The sequence below is a fragment of the Cucumis melo genome, chromosome 7 (assembly GCF_025177605.1).
Source record: "Cucumis melo cultivar AY chromosome 7, USDA_Cmelo_AY_1.0, whole genome shotgun sequence".
Taxonomy (NCBI): Eukaryota; Viridiplantae; Streptophyta; class Magnoliopsida; order Cucurbitales; family Cucurbitaceae; genus Cucumis; species Cucumis melo.
Window position 1 is genome coordinate 1,478,691 of NC_066863.1, and position 17,160 is coordinate 1,495,850.

Below are 17,160 nucleotides of genomic sequence, written 5' to 3' on the forward strand. Positions count from 1 at the left end.
GGGATCACTTGCAACACTGTGGTGCAAGTTAGTGTTCAGCACAAATGTCGAAGCAAACTATTTAGGGAAGAACATGAAGTGAACTACTTAATTGATGTGGAACTATGGTGCTCTGTATAATAGTGGCATTCATCCTTTTAGGAAAATAACTCGCATATCAAATTATTCAGTATTGAGTTGGGGCACACAACAAAGCCATATAAAATCCTACTGAGAACATGCTATAGAGAATGGGATAAAATAAAGTTGGCATCAATGGGAGGAGGAGGGGGAGGGGGGGTTCAGACAATCAGCCCAATTTCTTTTGTCCTCTCTTTTTAACATCTTTTAAAACATAATTGCAACCCTTTTAAAAACAAATAGGTAAGTTGGCTTCGGCCTCCAAGGCTGAGGCAAAGCCAATTGGACAAAACAATGACTCAATTGTTTCATCCTTTTTAAGTTTTATTAATCTACCTTATGACCCTATTTTCAATTTGTCTTCTATTCGATTGGGATGAGACCACCACCCTTGACTTTAACCACGTGTTTAAGAGGTGTCTTCCAAAGTCCAAATCTACCCCCAACATAAACTAAACTTATGATTTTCACATCGGTTTGATTAAAGAAGCTAATAGATAATACTTAACTTCACAAATAATTAACAATAGGGGAAGGGTTTCAGTGGAGGAAAAAGGAAAGAAAAACAAGAGAAACTCAAAATAAAACGGTGGGTAATTGAATTAAGAGAGAGTTTTGTTGGTTAGTGATTAATAATTTAAAAACTTGTAAGCAAGAGAAATAAATAACAAAAAAAGTGGAGGGGAAGTGAGTGCAAAAATGTGACACAAGAAACCCAAAAATACGTCCCCACTTGTGTTTATAAAAATCCAAATGCAATAGTCTGAAACTTACTTTATATATTATTAATAAAATCAAAAACACACACAGACAAAATACCTTAAACCCATCACATGCATTTCAATAACCTTTCCGAATATGAAGAGTCCCTTCTCCTTCCCTTTCTTGTCGCTTTCTCCTCCGACCCAAATTTCATTCCCTATTTTCTTCAATTTAGATGAAAAATAAAAAAGAATTTATGGACCCGTAAATGAAAAGCAAGCAAGCAATTTCTGTGGAGTAAATAATAAATAACTACACAAATTTCCATGTCTATTACTTGTGTGAACACGACAAATCTCCATACCAATAAAATTAAAATCGTTTACGTAAAGTCACGACTTTACACCACAGTTTAATCTAAATAAACATAAAAATTTAAAAAAAGGGTTTATGTGTTTGCAACACTCCCACGTTACGGACTTGAAAGTTGACGACACGTGTAGGGTGGGGATGGTGGTGAAGATTGGAGCTCCGGTGGTATGGGGAGGGGGCTACCGGCTACATGGGTGAGGAGAAGGGAAGGCCGACAGAGATCTCAGAGAAATGCGTAAGCGGGAACAAACGGTGACCTGTGACTGTCATGTCAGTTAGCGTCACCCATGTGTCATGATAAGGCAGTCAACGAAATTGAATACTTTGTTATAAAATTGGTGGTGTATAAATTGTATATAATATATATATGTGTGTGTGTGTGTGTGTAATGTGTGTATCGGGCCATGTCCAACGGCGCCGACAGATTTTTAAGGAGAGATGAAATGAGATGAAAGCAACCACTGAGGAACACTCTCCCTTCTTCACACGCATTTTCCCATTATTTTGTAAGTTAATGGGCCGAATCATTTGACCCGACCCGGATTGAGGGAGTGACGTGTTTGTGTGTGTGTCTCCACGTGTGGGTTGTATTGTATTTCTCTTTAACTTATTATCAAAATTATACCATATGTTCTATTATCCAATATTATATCCTTTCCAAAGTCCGCGACATACGTTCGTGAGTCGAGTTGAGGTCGAAACCAATTGTTCGAAAACGAGATCTTGTGCTTATGGTCAATAATATAATACTAAGTTCATTTAACACCATATACGTGAAGAAGAAGAATGTCAAAACTAGGGTAAATTAAGAAGTCAACTAGTTTCGATTTATAAAAATGTCATGACAGTAAAAAATAAATTCACAATCAAAAAGCTATGTCAAAATCACAATTGGTTACGAATTTGTTGCAATAATCTTTTCTCTTCCTCGTGGTATTTTTCCTTCTTGAACATTGTAATTTCGTTATTACTCTTTTACCTTCAATTAGGTTTTGATTGTATAAACCGTAAATGTACCTTCCTCATTTTATTAAGTGGAATAAAAAAGAAAATTCTCCCTAGAATTCAGTCTCTTTAATTTTTTCGATCCTTGAAACTAACTTCTAACTATTTGAGTGTGTGTTGAATAATATACTATATTGACGTAAAAGATCTTTGTCTTGCAAACCGTCTAGTTCACTTGAAAGCGTAGATTAGATTTACATATCGACAAATGGAATTGATGGAACTATTTTGAATGATAATAATGATTGAATTTTTGTTGTTTAGGAGGGAGAGGAGACAAATATATATATATGATAGAGGTAGGGGAATCCTATAAAGTAATACTACGTGGTACTTGGTCGGCATTAGTATTCTCTTTTTTTCCTCTTGAGGGACAACTTGTAAATAGCAAAATTAAAAGACTTTCCATCTTCCTTCTCTCTACAATATCATAAGATCATTTTCCACTCTCCCAAATAATTAAAGTGCTTCACTTTCTAACCCATTCTAAATTCCCACTTCCACGCAACTTGCCTTCGAGGAAAAAAATATCTCTTTAGTCCTCAAATCATTTGGTTTCTTTTTTTCTAATTTGAGTTTGAAAATATTAGGTTCATATTTCATATATTTTTTTTTAATTTTCAAATCCGTTTTGATTGATTTAAGAAAATTCTTCGTTGGAAGATTCGCTTTAATTTATTTAATTTAAAAAAATCTTTAATTTACATCTCAAAATCAAACGATATTTGAATCTCAAAACAAAACGATATTCGAATGGTTTTTAAATACTCTTATTTCTTCAAAAACTACTTATATTCCAAACACATCTTTAAACATTTAATTTTAAAAAATTCAATAAGTATCTTCTTTAAATTGCTAAACAAATCGCAATTTGATTAAATTTTGCTATTTTTTTTATCATCGATAAAATTTTAAATTTTAAATTTCATTTTATTGCGTTTTTTAGCTTGCAATTTTTTTTTGCCATACATATTCTTGAAGATCTTTCCTTTTCTTTTTATTGATGGAACTGTATGGAATTGTCATTTTACTATGGCTTTGGTTTTAAACAAAATAAAAATCCTAGCCTATTCTATTGATTGGAAGATTGTTATTACCCTTTTGTCTTTGACCTTGGACATACCCTTGTTTGCTTTTGACAGAAGATTGTCTCTTGAAGCATTGTTCGTGCGTTCATTGGAATATCTTATGAGAAATATCTTTGTGTGATGTGTGTTAAATACCTTGTTATTTACTCCATGATTTACTAGATTGAGAAGATTTGAAAATATTTGGGAGAGCTTGAACTTTGAAACGTTAAGGATTAAGCATGAAGAATATGTTATAGAGAGAGCCTAGATCGATTCCATTGTTCACACTTCAAGTGGTTTTGGAAAAGCCTAAACATTTATTTTGTGAAAGTTGTGTGAATAGTTATTTTTTGATAAGTTATGTACTTGTAAACCCTTTAAATCTTACTAAATGATCTTTTCAATCGGGCTTAAGGTCTCCCAAATGTAGGGTGATTATACCAAATTGGATTACCAACTTTTGGTTATATTATGTCTTATTCTTACGGTTGCTTACTACTCTGTTAATCGCTTTGGCGCAAATATAATTTATTCATGTTAGCATTGTGTTTTCCACGCTTAACAATCATTTTAAAATGAAACCAAACACTAAAATTAAGTCTTCAATGAAAAATCGACGTAACATTTAGAAACCTATAAACTATATTAAAACCAAATTTAAAATTGAAAGTTAAAAAGTATAACATTTTAAAACCTAATCACCCAATAAAAAGTACAACCTTAAGTACAACAAAAAAGTGTATTTCCCATTCTTTCTGTATTACTACATTTTGTGTTAAATCACCATTAAAATAACTATCACGAGTTACCTAATTAATGAAAAATAGAAACAAAAGATCATTGTTAAATTCGTCAAATTTGCTCATCGTATCAGTTAAAAACGCAATGAATGCAATATCACTGTACCAATATAAATTACCATTATTGACAACAGTCAAAGAGGAAGGAGTACTGAGTATGGAACAGAAGTTGAATAAGATATCAAGTGTGATCACAAACAAACATTAAATGAAGAAGAAGAAAATGAGGGTTTAGCAATAAATAAAGATGATGTAGAGTATGACGAATGAGAATAGTTTGTAGAGTTATTTTTAATATCATATGCGTGTGAGATTTGACACCTTTTTGGGTGGATGACGCCACACACAAATACAATAATACTACACATACAAACACCGCTAGCCTTCGGTTTTGGGAGTTCCATCTTTAGAGTCTTTACCTAAAAAAAATAAAAACAAGAAGAAGAAGAAGAAAGAGGAAAACTATAAACTTAAAATATTGGAACAATAATTAAATAATTAATGGCCTCTTCTCATAAAGTCATAAATAACAATGGGCGATGGTGATATGTACAAATTATTTAAAAAAGAATTTGTGGGGTAACCATAATGAAATAGTGAAATGTACTGGAGGGGGTTGGAACATGATTGGACAGAAAGAAAAGGAAGGGTGAGGAAAATTTATTATAAACTGTGGGGATGAAATAATAATTTATACATAACGTAGTTAATGATGGTAGCTAGCTACTGAAATTCTGGGATTAGTATTATAATAACAATTAGGTTTAATTAATGTATACCTTAAACTTTCTTGAATTCTATTTTATTTACTTTCCAATAAAGCTTTAAACTCATTGTTTTAGTTCATTATAAAATTTATTTTGATGTAAGAATTAAGAAAATATTTATGATTGATTCGTAGTAAACTATTTATTTGGATAATTTAATTGATTTAAGAAGGATGGATATGATAAATATGCAATGTATCTAATTGTTTTTTTAATAGTATTAAAAAGATATAATAATAGGAAAAAAGAAAATTTGATTAAGTTTTGATTGGGGGAGAGGGAGAGGGTCCAAAGTGACGTAATGGAGTGATCATCACATCCACATATGGCAGACACACTAGTTGCCACCATGGACGGTGGATTTTGAAGGTGGACTTTATGGGTAGGGTCCACGCCAGCCTTATGAACATTTTAAGTTACCATGCTGGGAATCCACGTGGGCAGGGATAGATGGGAAATGAAATACCCTTTAGTTTAATATTATAAATAAATGAAAGTTTTTTCTTTTTTTTTTCTTTTAATTTCTTTGCTTTTTTTTTTTTTTTTTTTAAACTATGGAGAGGGAGTGAGGGTGTGCGGTCAGCCCCAGGATTGCTCCATGAGGAGAGGAGAGTAAATGGGGAAGCCACGTGTAAGGGAATGGGGGAACGTCATGGTGACGAACAAACTGAAGCTTCTCTCCCATGATTATGTCATGAGAGAGAGAGGAGAAGTGGGGGGTGGGACCCATTGCCACTGGTTCGCATGTAGTCCACGTCAGATGACTTTTTTCTTTTCTTTTTTTTTTTTTTTAACTGGGGCGGGTTTTATGTTTTGGTTACGTCAAGGAGCAATCTTTACCGTTCGACGTCGAAGTCAAAGTGACGTCATGGTCATTTACTGCCATGTGATCTTCTTTCTTCCCACGCTAGTAGTAATACTAATGCACGGGCAAATATCTGCTGCTTCCTGAACCACCGTTGTCTTTCCATCATCATACACCAATTCCTCCACCCTCCTTTTACTCCTTCGTGTTATTCACGCTCCTAACTACGATTCCACTTTTGTTTTTATAAATAATTGTATTAAACCCTTATTTTATCTTTTAAAATGTTTTAAATTAAAATATAGTCTCTCACCTTCTTTATATTTGTAAACTTTTGTTCATGTACATATATTATTATATGTTAATAGCCTTCTTAAATTATGTCTGTATCTTTAAACATCGAAAATTTTATATGATATAATTTCAAAGTCTATTTATAAGAAAAAAATAGATTTAAATAGTTGACAACGAAGTAAAATAAAATTACATAACTGACATGACAATATGGCCAAACTATTTATGGAATAAATTTTGTTCTTTAGTAATTTTTGGTTATATAGGATAAAGAGTTTGTTTTTTATTATTATTTTTGAAAATATATCTATTAATTTTGTTCTTTCAAACTTTACAATTACAATATTTAGGTAGCGTGTGTTGTACACGCGGAGGAGAGAGAAGTATACTTTAAACCAAGCTTTTGATTTTTTGATGAGTAGTGGAAAGAAAAAAGAAAAGAAAAGGTGTATTATAAAAAAAGGATTAGACGATGAAAGAGTGATGTGAGCAAAAGCAGTGTCCACTCTGTTTTTTATAAAACCACTTCCTCCTTCCATTCCAATTTCTCCACCCGTTGACATAACAACAAATAACCCATTATTTCTCTCTGAATTTAACTTACATATTCTCTCCGGCGATGCAAGGCCTCCGACGCTGCTCCAACGACCTCCTCCACCTCGACTTATCTCCCCCACCCTCTACCACTCCCTCCCCTGCCTCTCTCTCCATCGACGTCGCCGAATCCGCCCACACCCGTATTCGCCGCCTCATCTCCGAACATCCCGTCATCATTTTCAGCCGTACTTCTTGCTGCATGTGCCACGTCATGAAGAAACTCCTCGCCACCATCGGCGTTCACCCCACCGTCATCGAATTAGAAGACGACGAGATCCACGCTCTCGCTTCTTTCTCCTCCACCACCACCGCTACTCCCGCCGTCTTCATCGGTGGCGCCTTCCTCGGCGGGCTTGAATCCCTCGTCGCTCTCCACCTCAGCGGTCATCTCGTTCCTAAGCTCGTCGAAGTAGGCGCTCTCTGGGTATGATCATAGTTGAAATTACTCAATTGCCCTTCATTTCTAAATTTATCCTTGTAATTTTAAAAAGAAAAAATCCCTCTTAATTAGAGGGATGGAGAGAACAAAAAAGAAATAATGGAGTTATCTAAGCTTGGTTTGGTGAAACTAATAATTAAGAAGAAGAAGAAGAAGATGAAGAGGAAAAAAAAAAAAAAAAAGAAATCTAGATGATGCCGGGAAAAAGTCCGGTGGGGTGGCGGCGAGTAGGGGTTTTAGAGGGTACTCGCGGGGAAAGGTATGAGACGTGGTCGGATGAGGATGAATGAAGTGAAAGGAGTGGGTGACTGAGTGGGTCCCTTATTAATTATTAAGTAATCACAACCGTTGAATGTGTAGACTTTTGTAATCTATTATTATTCTATTCTATTCTATTCCTTTCTTCTACTCTTTGGTACTACTAATTCTAATTTATTTCTTTACTGTCATATGGGAGAAATGAGGGAGGATTAATAAATTTAATGGGAATTTCAATTTTGAATTTGAGGAATATTAGTTTAGGAAAATTAAAAGAAAAAAGGGTGGGAATATGTCATATGTGGTTTAGATTAAAGGAGAGATGAATAATTAAATGTTATTATTTGTTTATTTTTGACAATGACGAGGTAATAGTGAGGTAGTACTTACTGTTCTGTACTTGAGATATTCTGACACCAATTTTCTCCAAATAATTCTACAAATATCTTCAAGCTTGGAATAATTCAAAGGGGGTTTTTTTTAGTTCAATTTAGAAATTTTAAAATTATTTTTTTGTTGAATTCCATGTTTTTGGCAAATCTCTCTAAATGGGGTAAGAATTTAAATTAACAATCTTTAATTGAAGTTAATTCTATTTTTCTTGTTTTTATTTTGACTACCATGCAGGGAGTTTCAATTACAAACATTTTACATTGGAACATTGCTTAATTCTAACAAGCATGTATCAGTTCGAAGTATTTATGTCGAGTTATATACTAGCAAGATCTCATCAAATGTTAACTGTGGGAAAAAAAGTTAATTGCGATTTTGATGAATGAATTGAAATCAACTTCATGAATTCATAAACGAATTTCGTTTTTAAGCTGTGAAGTGAATTCATTGTTCTTACTTAGAAAACTTTTCTTGGTCAAGAAAATATTCGGATTTTAACACATCAGGAAAATAGTTTATATTATTAACTATTATTTCTTTCAAAAGTTATAAAAACTTTGAGATATACTCATGTCTTTAAAATAAAAGATCTGTTAATATATTGTTATTGATTCACAGATCGAGGTTTTTGTTATAATGACATAGTAAACACTTTGAAGGTGATCAAATATACAAATTTCACAAAGATTATGAACTAAATTTAAAGTTTTAATATTGTTATTAAGGTTTAACAATAACGTGTGGATGGAAATTCTAAACTTGTTAATTCTCTACCAGATATAAATATAAATATATATATATATATATATATATATATATATATATATATATAGATTTGATATATTTGAACATAATTGTCTATAATCCGTTCAAATAAATTTTTATTATATGAAATTCGTCTTTAGAAATGTCAAACAAACCTTAATTAGTATTCCTCTCCCTAGAAGTTGGATTAGGTGGTAGATGCCTAATTTATTAGATGTAGTAGATCTTTTGTTAAATTGTTAATAAAGAATTATGTTCATAATTAATTAGACTTTCAAACTTGGCCTATTAACTCCTAAGAATACGAAGGGAATATATTACATAAAGATCAAACAAAGTGTTTACTTTTTGCAATAAACTTTTGAAAATCGAAGTTATTAGAAACGAAGCATAAATAAAACTTATTTGGTTTTACATTATTATTATTATTATTATTTAAGAAGAAGATTTTTGACGATAAGTATCCCAATTAAGGAAAAGACTAAAGAAGATGGGAGTATTAGGAGATGATAATTAAGGGTAATTAAGTGGGTCCCAAATCCTCCACTATCTCTCATTTAATCATTTCATTTATTTAAAATTAAGTATAGATGATATTTTTAATTAATCTCTCTCTCTCTCTCTCTCTCTCTTTCTCCCCTTCTCCTTGGAAACGACACCCATCGGTGATGACAACAGCGTCACCCACCAAAGAAAACAGTGCATTTTGGGGTGTCTATCAGATCGTGAAATCCACGTGGCGAACATGCAGTGGGTTGGTGATCAAACACGGTTGTTATCGTAAATGGAATCTTTGGAAGCATAACGTAAGAAGAATCTAATGAAGATACCGCCACAATTATAAAAGAGAAGAAATATATATATATATATTAAAATTTCAAACCCAATTATTGAGTTTTTTTTTCTTCCAAATTAATCAATTTAAATATTTCCCACCACCACTACTACTACCACTTTCACCCTTCACATCAATGTTCATAAAAACTATGTAATAAAATTATATAATATGATTTATTACTATTATTATTATTATTATTAATGTGGGTCATCAAACTCATCCTCGTGACAGCGAAATTTGAACCAACAAAACATACCAACTAGGCTCATATAATATAATGTCTTCATCCCCTCCCCACTTTCACTTCCTTAATGCTAGGATTTTAGGTTCTTCCTAGCTACTTTTCCTTTTTATTACAATGTCCCATTAATTAAATTCCATCTCCTTTCTTTCCAATAATGTCATCCCCCCTTTTGGATCTTGTCCTTGTCATGGAATCTCTTTTATTCTCTTTTCATTTTTTTAACCATAAACTACATGTTACTTTCTTGTCGAGTTAGAGTGTATTTAAAAATAAAACTATCGAATGAGTTTTTTGAAAAATATTTTTTTTTCCTCAAGTCGGTCTTAATATACCCTTAAAGACGAATTCTTTAGTTTAGTGAAGAGATTTGGTATGTTTTTCTTTTCTTTTGAGTTAGAGGGGAAGAGGGAATTTTGGTTTTGGGATTTGAGACTTGAGAGTGATCAAAGTTGGGTCAAAAAATATATATAAAAAGCCCATTGTGTGAGGCCCAGTGGATAAGGTTCCTTGTATTACCTTTTGGAACATTATTGTTGGCTTTGCTAAATACTAAATACATCAATTCAATTGTTAGACATAGAATTCTTGTCACATGTGCTATTTTAGATGTTGTGTTGGAAAAGTATGAGTTAAATTATAGTTATCTATATACTATTGCAGTTCATGTACTTGTTTCGTTAGTTCATTTGGTTATTGTAATTTTAGAAAGCGACTAGTTTGGTCGCATTCTCATTTTTAAAGGATCAAAATGGTAGCATTCGAAAGTTCTCAAAGCAAAATTAACTAAAATCAAATGTACAAAGACCAAATTAATATTAGATCAATTCCATATTAAAAATGGGACAAATTGCAAAAATGTTTTCTGAAGTGAATTGTTATAGTAGTGGTTGGAACTACATTCTGAAACTTTTACAAGTGTTAAAATTGGACCCTTTAATTAACTTACAATAGTCGTGGAAATTAGGCCCCCAGATGATAAAGATCGGATAATTGCAACTACTATCATAGTAGGAGTGTTTGTAACCATTTGCCCTAAAAAATATTCTGTCTTCTACATTTGCTTCCTCACTTGCTTTTAAGAATCTGTTGTATTCTTTACTTTCTTTTCACTCAGATGCATGATTGGAAGCACAACTATACCAATTTGTTCACTATACTATACTTTAATCTCAAGTTTTTAAATGATTCTAACTTTGTGTTTAAAAGAGAATATGTGTGTGTGTGCTTGCTTTATTGTTTAAAATAATATAACCTAAAAATACGTTTGGAATTTTGATATCTCAACCAATGGATGATTTTCTTCTCTTCTGGATGGGAACAACTTGGGCTCTCTTCATGCTCCAACCACTTAGTCTTGAAATTCTTACATCCATACTTCCATTGTTGAATGCATAAAGATGGGCTTCTTGGTTTATGGCTATCTTTGGATATACTCTTGCAGTGATGCAGGCTTTCCCATTCCCACCAAAACTTTCAATGATAGAATGGTCTATCTGCAAAATACAACACACGTAATTAATCAAGGCTTTTATATCGAAAAGTTGAATGAGCGATATTCTCAGTTCTAACCTCTTCGCTTGTAGAAAACCAAAAAGTAGACACAATATTAATTGGGGAAAGAATGACGATCTTTCAAGAATTTGAACACGTTACAATTTACTGTTATTTAATCATCTCCATCAGTTTAGAAGTTTTAAGTTGAAGGATTATAGTGAATTTAATTATATCAACGGATTTATAAACATCACGAAAGTGAAGTTGACTTAGTGATCTTGTGTTTTTAGAAGTCGGACGACCGATCTCCACCTTGCTATTGTTGTACTAGGCATGTTGCCATAAAACCGACTATCATAATCAACTGATAATGTTTTTGTTTACTTTGCTTAAAGTGTTTTCTCATTTTCTTTTTTATTTTCTAATGTATATGGATATCAAATGTGAATCAGCTTACCAGGCTTCTTAAGGATATCGTTTCACGAAGAGGGTCCATGTCGACAAATGCTCCGTAAGTGGCTTTCTCAAGCCCTTCCCTCTGAGAAGACCTGTTGGAATTGTGACTCTCTGCCTCACTCATAACAATAACACAAGCAGTATATAGAAGAAAATTTAAACAATATGTAAACCAACAAACCTGCTTTGATCACTGCACATGAGCACAACATATTTGTCATATTGGTTTCTGAATACTCGAAAGTAGACTGCAGTTTGTTCTGTCAAATCCTTAGAAGCCAAAACCAACAAGCCAAAGGGTCCAATTGCGCCTTTCCCCAATGCTTTATTATTCTCTTTGCAGAGCAACTGTGGATCATTCCAACTCGAATTCATCTCTTCTGCTTCTTTAAGACCAGATAAACGGAACGAAATTTCGATATCGGCCTTTGTATACAGGAAACACATGTGAAAATTTTATCATTATTCAACTAACATTTCTGGTCTTCTCTGAGGGTGAGTTTGTGGGGGGAAGTTCAGGTATTTGAAATTCTGAAACAACGAACAATCAAGATAGTTACCTGTGCGGCTGTAATGCCCGGAACTTCGAATACGGAACCACTTTTGAGGTCCACATCATTAAAACTCACTTGCTTTGTACGTAGTTTCTCAAGTTCTTTAATTGGCCATTGTACCAATTGTCTTCCAGATTCACCAAGTAATATGGTTCTAGGAATTGACTGTGAATAAAGTAATTTAAATGTAGTAAGCTATTGATGTAACAAGAGACTCAATAAAGTTAATAAAGGATGAGACAGAGACAAAGGATTACCTGAAGGCCAGACCATCCTTTGGTAGTATCATCACCTTCACTATCAGATTCTTTTATCCATCCCCACAATATTCTTCTCTTCTTACCACTGTCATAAAACGATTTGGAAGCATAGAATTTCCCATAATCATATCGCATATCAGAGCCATTGCTCAAGAAGTTATTCTCAACTGAATATGTGTCTGTTCCTGGAATGTAACTCCCCAATACGTAGTGATCAGTATCATTAAAACTTGCCTTAAGCACATGCTTGATTAAGCCATCGTGAACAGAAGTGTCAAGTCCATTACTACCGTTGATACTTACTGGATAAAAATCAGGGCACTCCCACATCCCAGTTTCGTTCGACGAATGAAGCGGACTCTTACTTCTAGTCCAATTCACAAAATCTTCACTTCGATACAGAATCGCCATTCCACTTCCCCCAATCTCCCCTCCAACAATGACCCTCCACAACCTGTCTTGGCCCAGCCAAGCAGTAGTAGGGTCCCTAAAATTTGAAGGATCAATATCATCAACAGGGGCAATCAGAGGATTTTGAGGTGATTTAATCCACTCTTTCAGTAAAGGGTCAGAACGATTCTTTGGGAGAGCTAAATTTTGAAATTGCTGGTTTTTAGAGTTGGCTCCAGTGTATAAGATAGATGGTTGTTCATCCAAAAGAATTGTAGCAGAACCAGACCAACAACCATTGGTTTCATAAGGTTCAGTTGGAGACAAAGCATGTTCCAAATGAACCCAATCAACAAGGTCATATGATATTGAATGGGCCCATGTAATGTTGCCCCAAATTGCACTATAAGGATTGTACTGATAGAACAGATGATAAACTCCCTTATAATACATTGGCCCTGCAATTATTGACTCATTACAACTTGTCTACAGCAAAAAGAGGGAAATAGTGAACAAATTTTTTTTTTTTTTTTTTTGGGGGGGGGGGGGGGGGGGGGGAAGGGGAATAACTGTACCATTGGGATCTTTGGAGTCATCATCAGCCAAAAAAAGCCCAACAAAACACATCAAGAAATAGGATCAATAGGGTAAATTGTCAACTTCCAAATAGAGAAAAATAGCAAAAATGCCAAATGAAACTAGAGACTTTGATGAGATTTTTACCATTCATCCAATTTTTAGGAGGCTGGAAGTGAAAAGCTGTTCTATAGGGCTGATTTGAGACTGTTTCAACTCCATTATAAGCCAACAAAAAGCAAAGAGGAATCACCCAATTTAAGGGTTTCCTCATCCTCCTATGATTTTGATGGCGAACCCAATTGAAAGGTGCTGATTTGCTGTACTCTCCGGCGATGGGTCGCCGGAATCAATGGAGGGTCAATCGGCTGAATCGTTGATTTGGTGTCTTTCACCTGATAGTTCTTGAATTTGCAGTTGTTTTTTTTTTTTTTTTAATGAAAAGCTGAAATTCAGAAGAAGATGGGAAATCCGTGTACACTAGGGACCGGTCCATGAGTGGACAGATTTGACAAAATTACTTGTTTATTGGAAATAATATAATGCTTCTTTCATATATTAAAGTATAATAGGACAAATTTGTTTGAATCTTCTTACAAAAAGAGCAAAACAGTGAAGAAATTTTTTTTATAAAAACAATGTAACAAAACAAAAAGGTTATCCTATGGCAAAATTCCACGTTGGAATATTGTCGTTTCTTTTAAAGTAAAATATCTGATGTGATTCATTTGCAATGCTAAGCCAATAATTGATTATCTTTTTGGACTATGGCATGTTACATGTTACACTATGTTTATCAACATACAATCCCCTACTCATCCCCTATATATATATATATATCACATTGATAAAAGCAATTTTGTAAAAGTCTATAAAAGTTTATCATTAAATTTAAGTTAGTTTTTTTATTTTATTTATTTTGAAAGGTTGAGACCCATTCAAAGAAAATAAGAAATAGGACAATTTTAAGAATAAAATAAATGCCAAAAAAGAAAAATATATTATCAAAATCAAGACATTTTTTTTTTTTTTTTCTTTTCATAATAGAATTTTTGGAATAAAGTATCCTTGACTTGTGAGACTGATAATTAATTAAATTAGCTAAGTAACACTAACAACAATAATTAAATTTAATTCCATGTGTTTGAGGGGTAAATGAAAGTGTCACGTGGGATTTCTTAATTAATATCTAAAGAATATGGAATTATTGAATGCCACGTTGGTGGTCCACGCATCTCAACACGCTGTCGTTTTGCAGCAATTAATTCCCCTTTCTTCTTATGTATTTTTTATATATAAATTATTTGTAATTAATTCCCACGTTCCTATTTGTATTTAGGGTTTAAAATATTGATATTGATGTATGTTTTTTAAAAATTTATAAAACAATTTTTATGAAATAAATAAGTACATAAGTATTTTCTTATTTTTCTCTTACACTGATGTTTATGTTATTCATTTCGTGGATTTTTCTATGATGTAATGAGAGTATAGTATTGATTCATCTCTACCAGTGTCGAGCTTAAAGAAACATGAAAATATCGATATAACGATGAAAATTTAATACTTTGATTACATCTATTTAAAAAATCCCCGAGTCATGTCAATATTATCATTAATTGCTAATAGTAATTATGTAAAATATAGAAATGATATAAACTAAATTTGAAAGAAGTAAAAGTAAATGAAAAAAGTTTTGAAATTTAAAGATAAAATAAAAATTAATATTAAAATTTACAATTAATAAATCACAATAATTTTATAACCTAAGAAAACAAAAATAAATTATAATTAAAGCTTATGTCAATTTCGTTTTAATGTGCTCACTCCTTCAAAAAGAACTAAAAATGATAGTTTGATTTACATATCTTGTAGGTTGATATAAGTATGGAGTAATTAGTATATAAGTGTGTTAGTGATCATCGTAAAGTTTGTAGGTTAAAATTTTTTTATTATTTATTTAACTATTTATTTTTAATAAAAAAATCAATCCAAAATTTTGAAAAAAACGATATTATTTTTCAATTTTTATAAATGTTTCGAAACTACTATTGAAATAAAAATTCAAGAATTTTTAACAAAAATCAATTTGATAGACGGAACATTTTCAAGTATAGAAAAGTTTAATACGTTCCAAAAATGTGTCTAATAATATTTTTTAAAATTATCTTTTAAATTATTAACCTATTTAATATTTCTTAAGATTCACAAATCTATTACAACATAAAATTGAAAGTTTAATACCTCGGTGAGTAAACATAAAATTGAAAGTTTAATACCTCGGTGAGTAAATTTAAATACCACATTTTAGTGATAGAAATTCACTGTAATTTCATTTTAGTTCTTCTATTCTTAATAAATCTCTCATACTTAGTTAAATGCTAACGATCATTTTCACGTGTATAAAATATATATTTTCCAATGTTATATAATGAGACGAAGATTTATTTGTTGAGAAACAATAGACCCATCCTGGTCAAACTTTGTGAGGTTCGACCTTCCAAACTTTGGGTGAGACCCATACCATCTTTTTTTTTTTAAATCTAATCTTGATGTTATCACTTTTTGCCCTAACCTTACCATCATCTTGACTATATTTTTCTTTTTTCTTGTTTAGTTTTTGAGGTCAATTGTGTGTTTAGCCACAACAAAATCAATCAAAACAATAACCAATCTAAAAGTGTTCACCAACGCTAATGTCTTAGAGGGGTGAGCATTGATATTAAGTCGATCTCGATCACAAAGGACTACAAAACAAAACCAACCGTTGGTCATCGATCAACTTAAATCGATTTAAGTCTTTAAATTTTTTTTAAATAACGTCGGTTTGAATTCTTCCAAATTGACACCAACCGGAACCTTTCAATATCTCCGACTAATCGCCTTCGATTCAACCGGGTATCGGTGGGTTGGTTCAATTTTGGATATGCTCAGTCTAGTCTTAATCAGGGTAAGAGGGAGAGGGAGGAAAAATATTAGACAGAGAATGAAGCAATAATTGAGAGAGTTTTCACTTTTAAATTTATTTCACCAAAACGATCTTCTTTCTTTGTCAACCGCCATTATTGACCTCTCAAGCCTGTCTGGTTTTCAAAGATGATGATGATTAATCTTTGAACCCAAAAAAAAAAAAAACAGTAATCTGTAAATTATAATTTTAAAGAGTATGGTAAAAAGAATAAAAATTAGAAAAAGGGAAGAAAACAAAAAGAGGCATCCTTATCAGAAGAGCAGAGAGTATTGGGTTATGGGCTGGGCAGTACCGCCGCGCCGGGGACCGACCTACCCCTCTCTCTCTCTCTCTCTCTCACTCTCTCTTTTTTCTTGTTTATTTATATTTACCTGATTTCCATCTTTCTATTTATTCGTTTTTTTCTTTCAATATTAATTAAGTCTTGAAAATGACTTCTCTTGGGCTTTTTTTTTTACCTTCTTGATTTTGCAGATCAAAATGAGTAAATGGAAGAGAGACTGTTGATGTTTCTAAAACGATAATAACTCAACGATGAAAAACTTTGTAATTTTATAGTTCCAATCTCTAACTATATGTATGTATAAGCTTTCATTCAAGTGTCCAATTGATTTTTGGTTAAATTCTACATTTTGTTCTTGAAGTTTTATGCTTCAGTTGGGTAGGTTTTTTTATTGAAGATTATTTCAAATTTTAATTTCTCGTAGTACTTTTAACCAAATCAAACAAGTCCATCTTCACTACGTCGTGTGTTCGTTTTTTTTTCCGGTAAGATTAAAAGCTTATTTACTCTCTATGTCTTGCAATAAGTTACATAAAATGCATCGATTGAATTATTAGTCGAAAATTTAACTTTTTATATCGAACACATTTGTGTGTATATATAGGTCATTGTGACTTGAAAATTTGTCAATTGATACGAATTAAAATAAAATTTTAAGAGAATTATTAGAATTTGAGATTTAGGATACTTTCTTAAATAAATACAAA

At 32.3% G+C, this 17,160-nt stretch overlaps 2 protein-coding genes across 3 annotated transcripts; one reads left to right on the plus strand and one right to left on the minus strand.

Moving 5' to 3' along the window:
* The first annotated feature begins 6,411 nt into the window (after positions 1-6,411).
* On the plus strand, positions 6,412-7,379 carry LOC103493666 (glutaredoxin-C6). The gene has a single exon (XM_008454512.3). It carries the CDS (start codon positions 6,555-6,557, stop codon positions 6,960-6,962), a length of 408 nt encoding a protein of 135 aa, XP_008452734.2. The 5' UTR covers positions 6,412-6,554; the 3' UTR covers positions 6,963-7,379.
* A 2,937-nt stretch (positions 7,380-10,316) lies between these two features.
* Positions 10,317-13,722, minus strand: LOC103493665 (beta-fructofuranosidase, insoluble isoenzyme CWINV1-like). Of its 2 annotated transcripts, XM_008454510.3 has the most exons (7): positions 13,347-13,722; positions 13,199-13,207; positions 12,231-13,081; positions 11,980-12,138; positions 11,601-11,845; positions 11,421-11,511; positions 10,317-10,962 (listed from the first exon to the last, which is right to left on the minus strand). In XM_008454510.3, the coding sequence occupies exons 1-7, from the start codon at positions 13,471-13,473 to the stop codon at positions 10,750-10,752; spliced, it is 1,695 nt and encodes a 564-aa protein (XP_008452732.2). In that variant the 5' UTR covers positions 13,474-13,722; the 3' UTR covers positions 10,317-10,749. The 2 variants fall into 2 exon arrangements, with proteins under 2 accessions (XP_008452732.2, XP_008452733.2); XM_008454511.3 differs by lacking the exon at positions 13,199-13,207.
* Between the last annotated feature and the right edge of the window lie 3,438 nt (positions 13,723-17,160).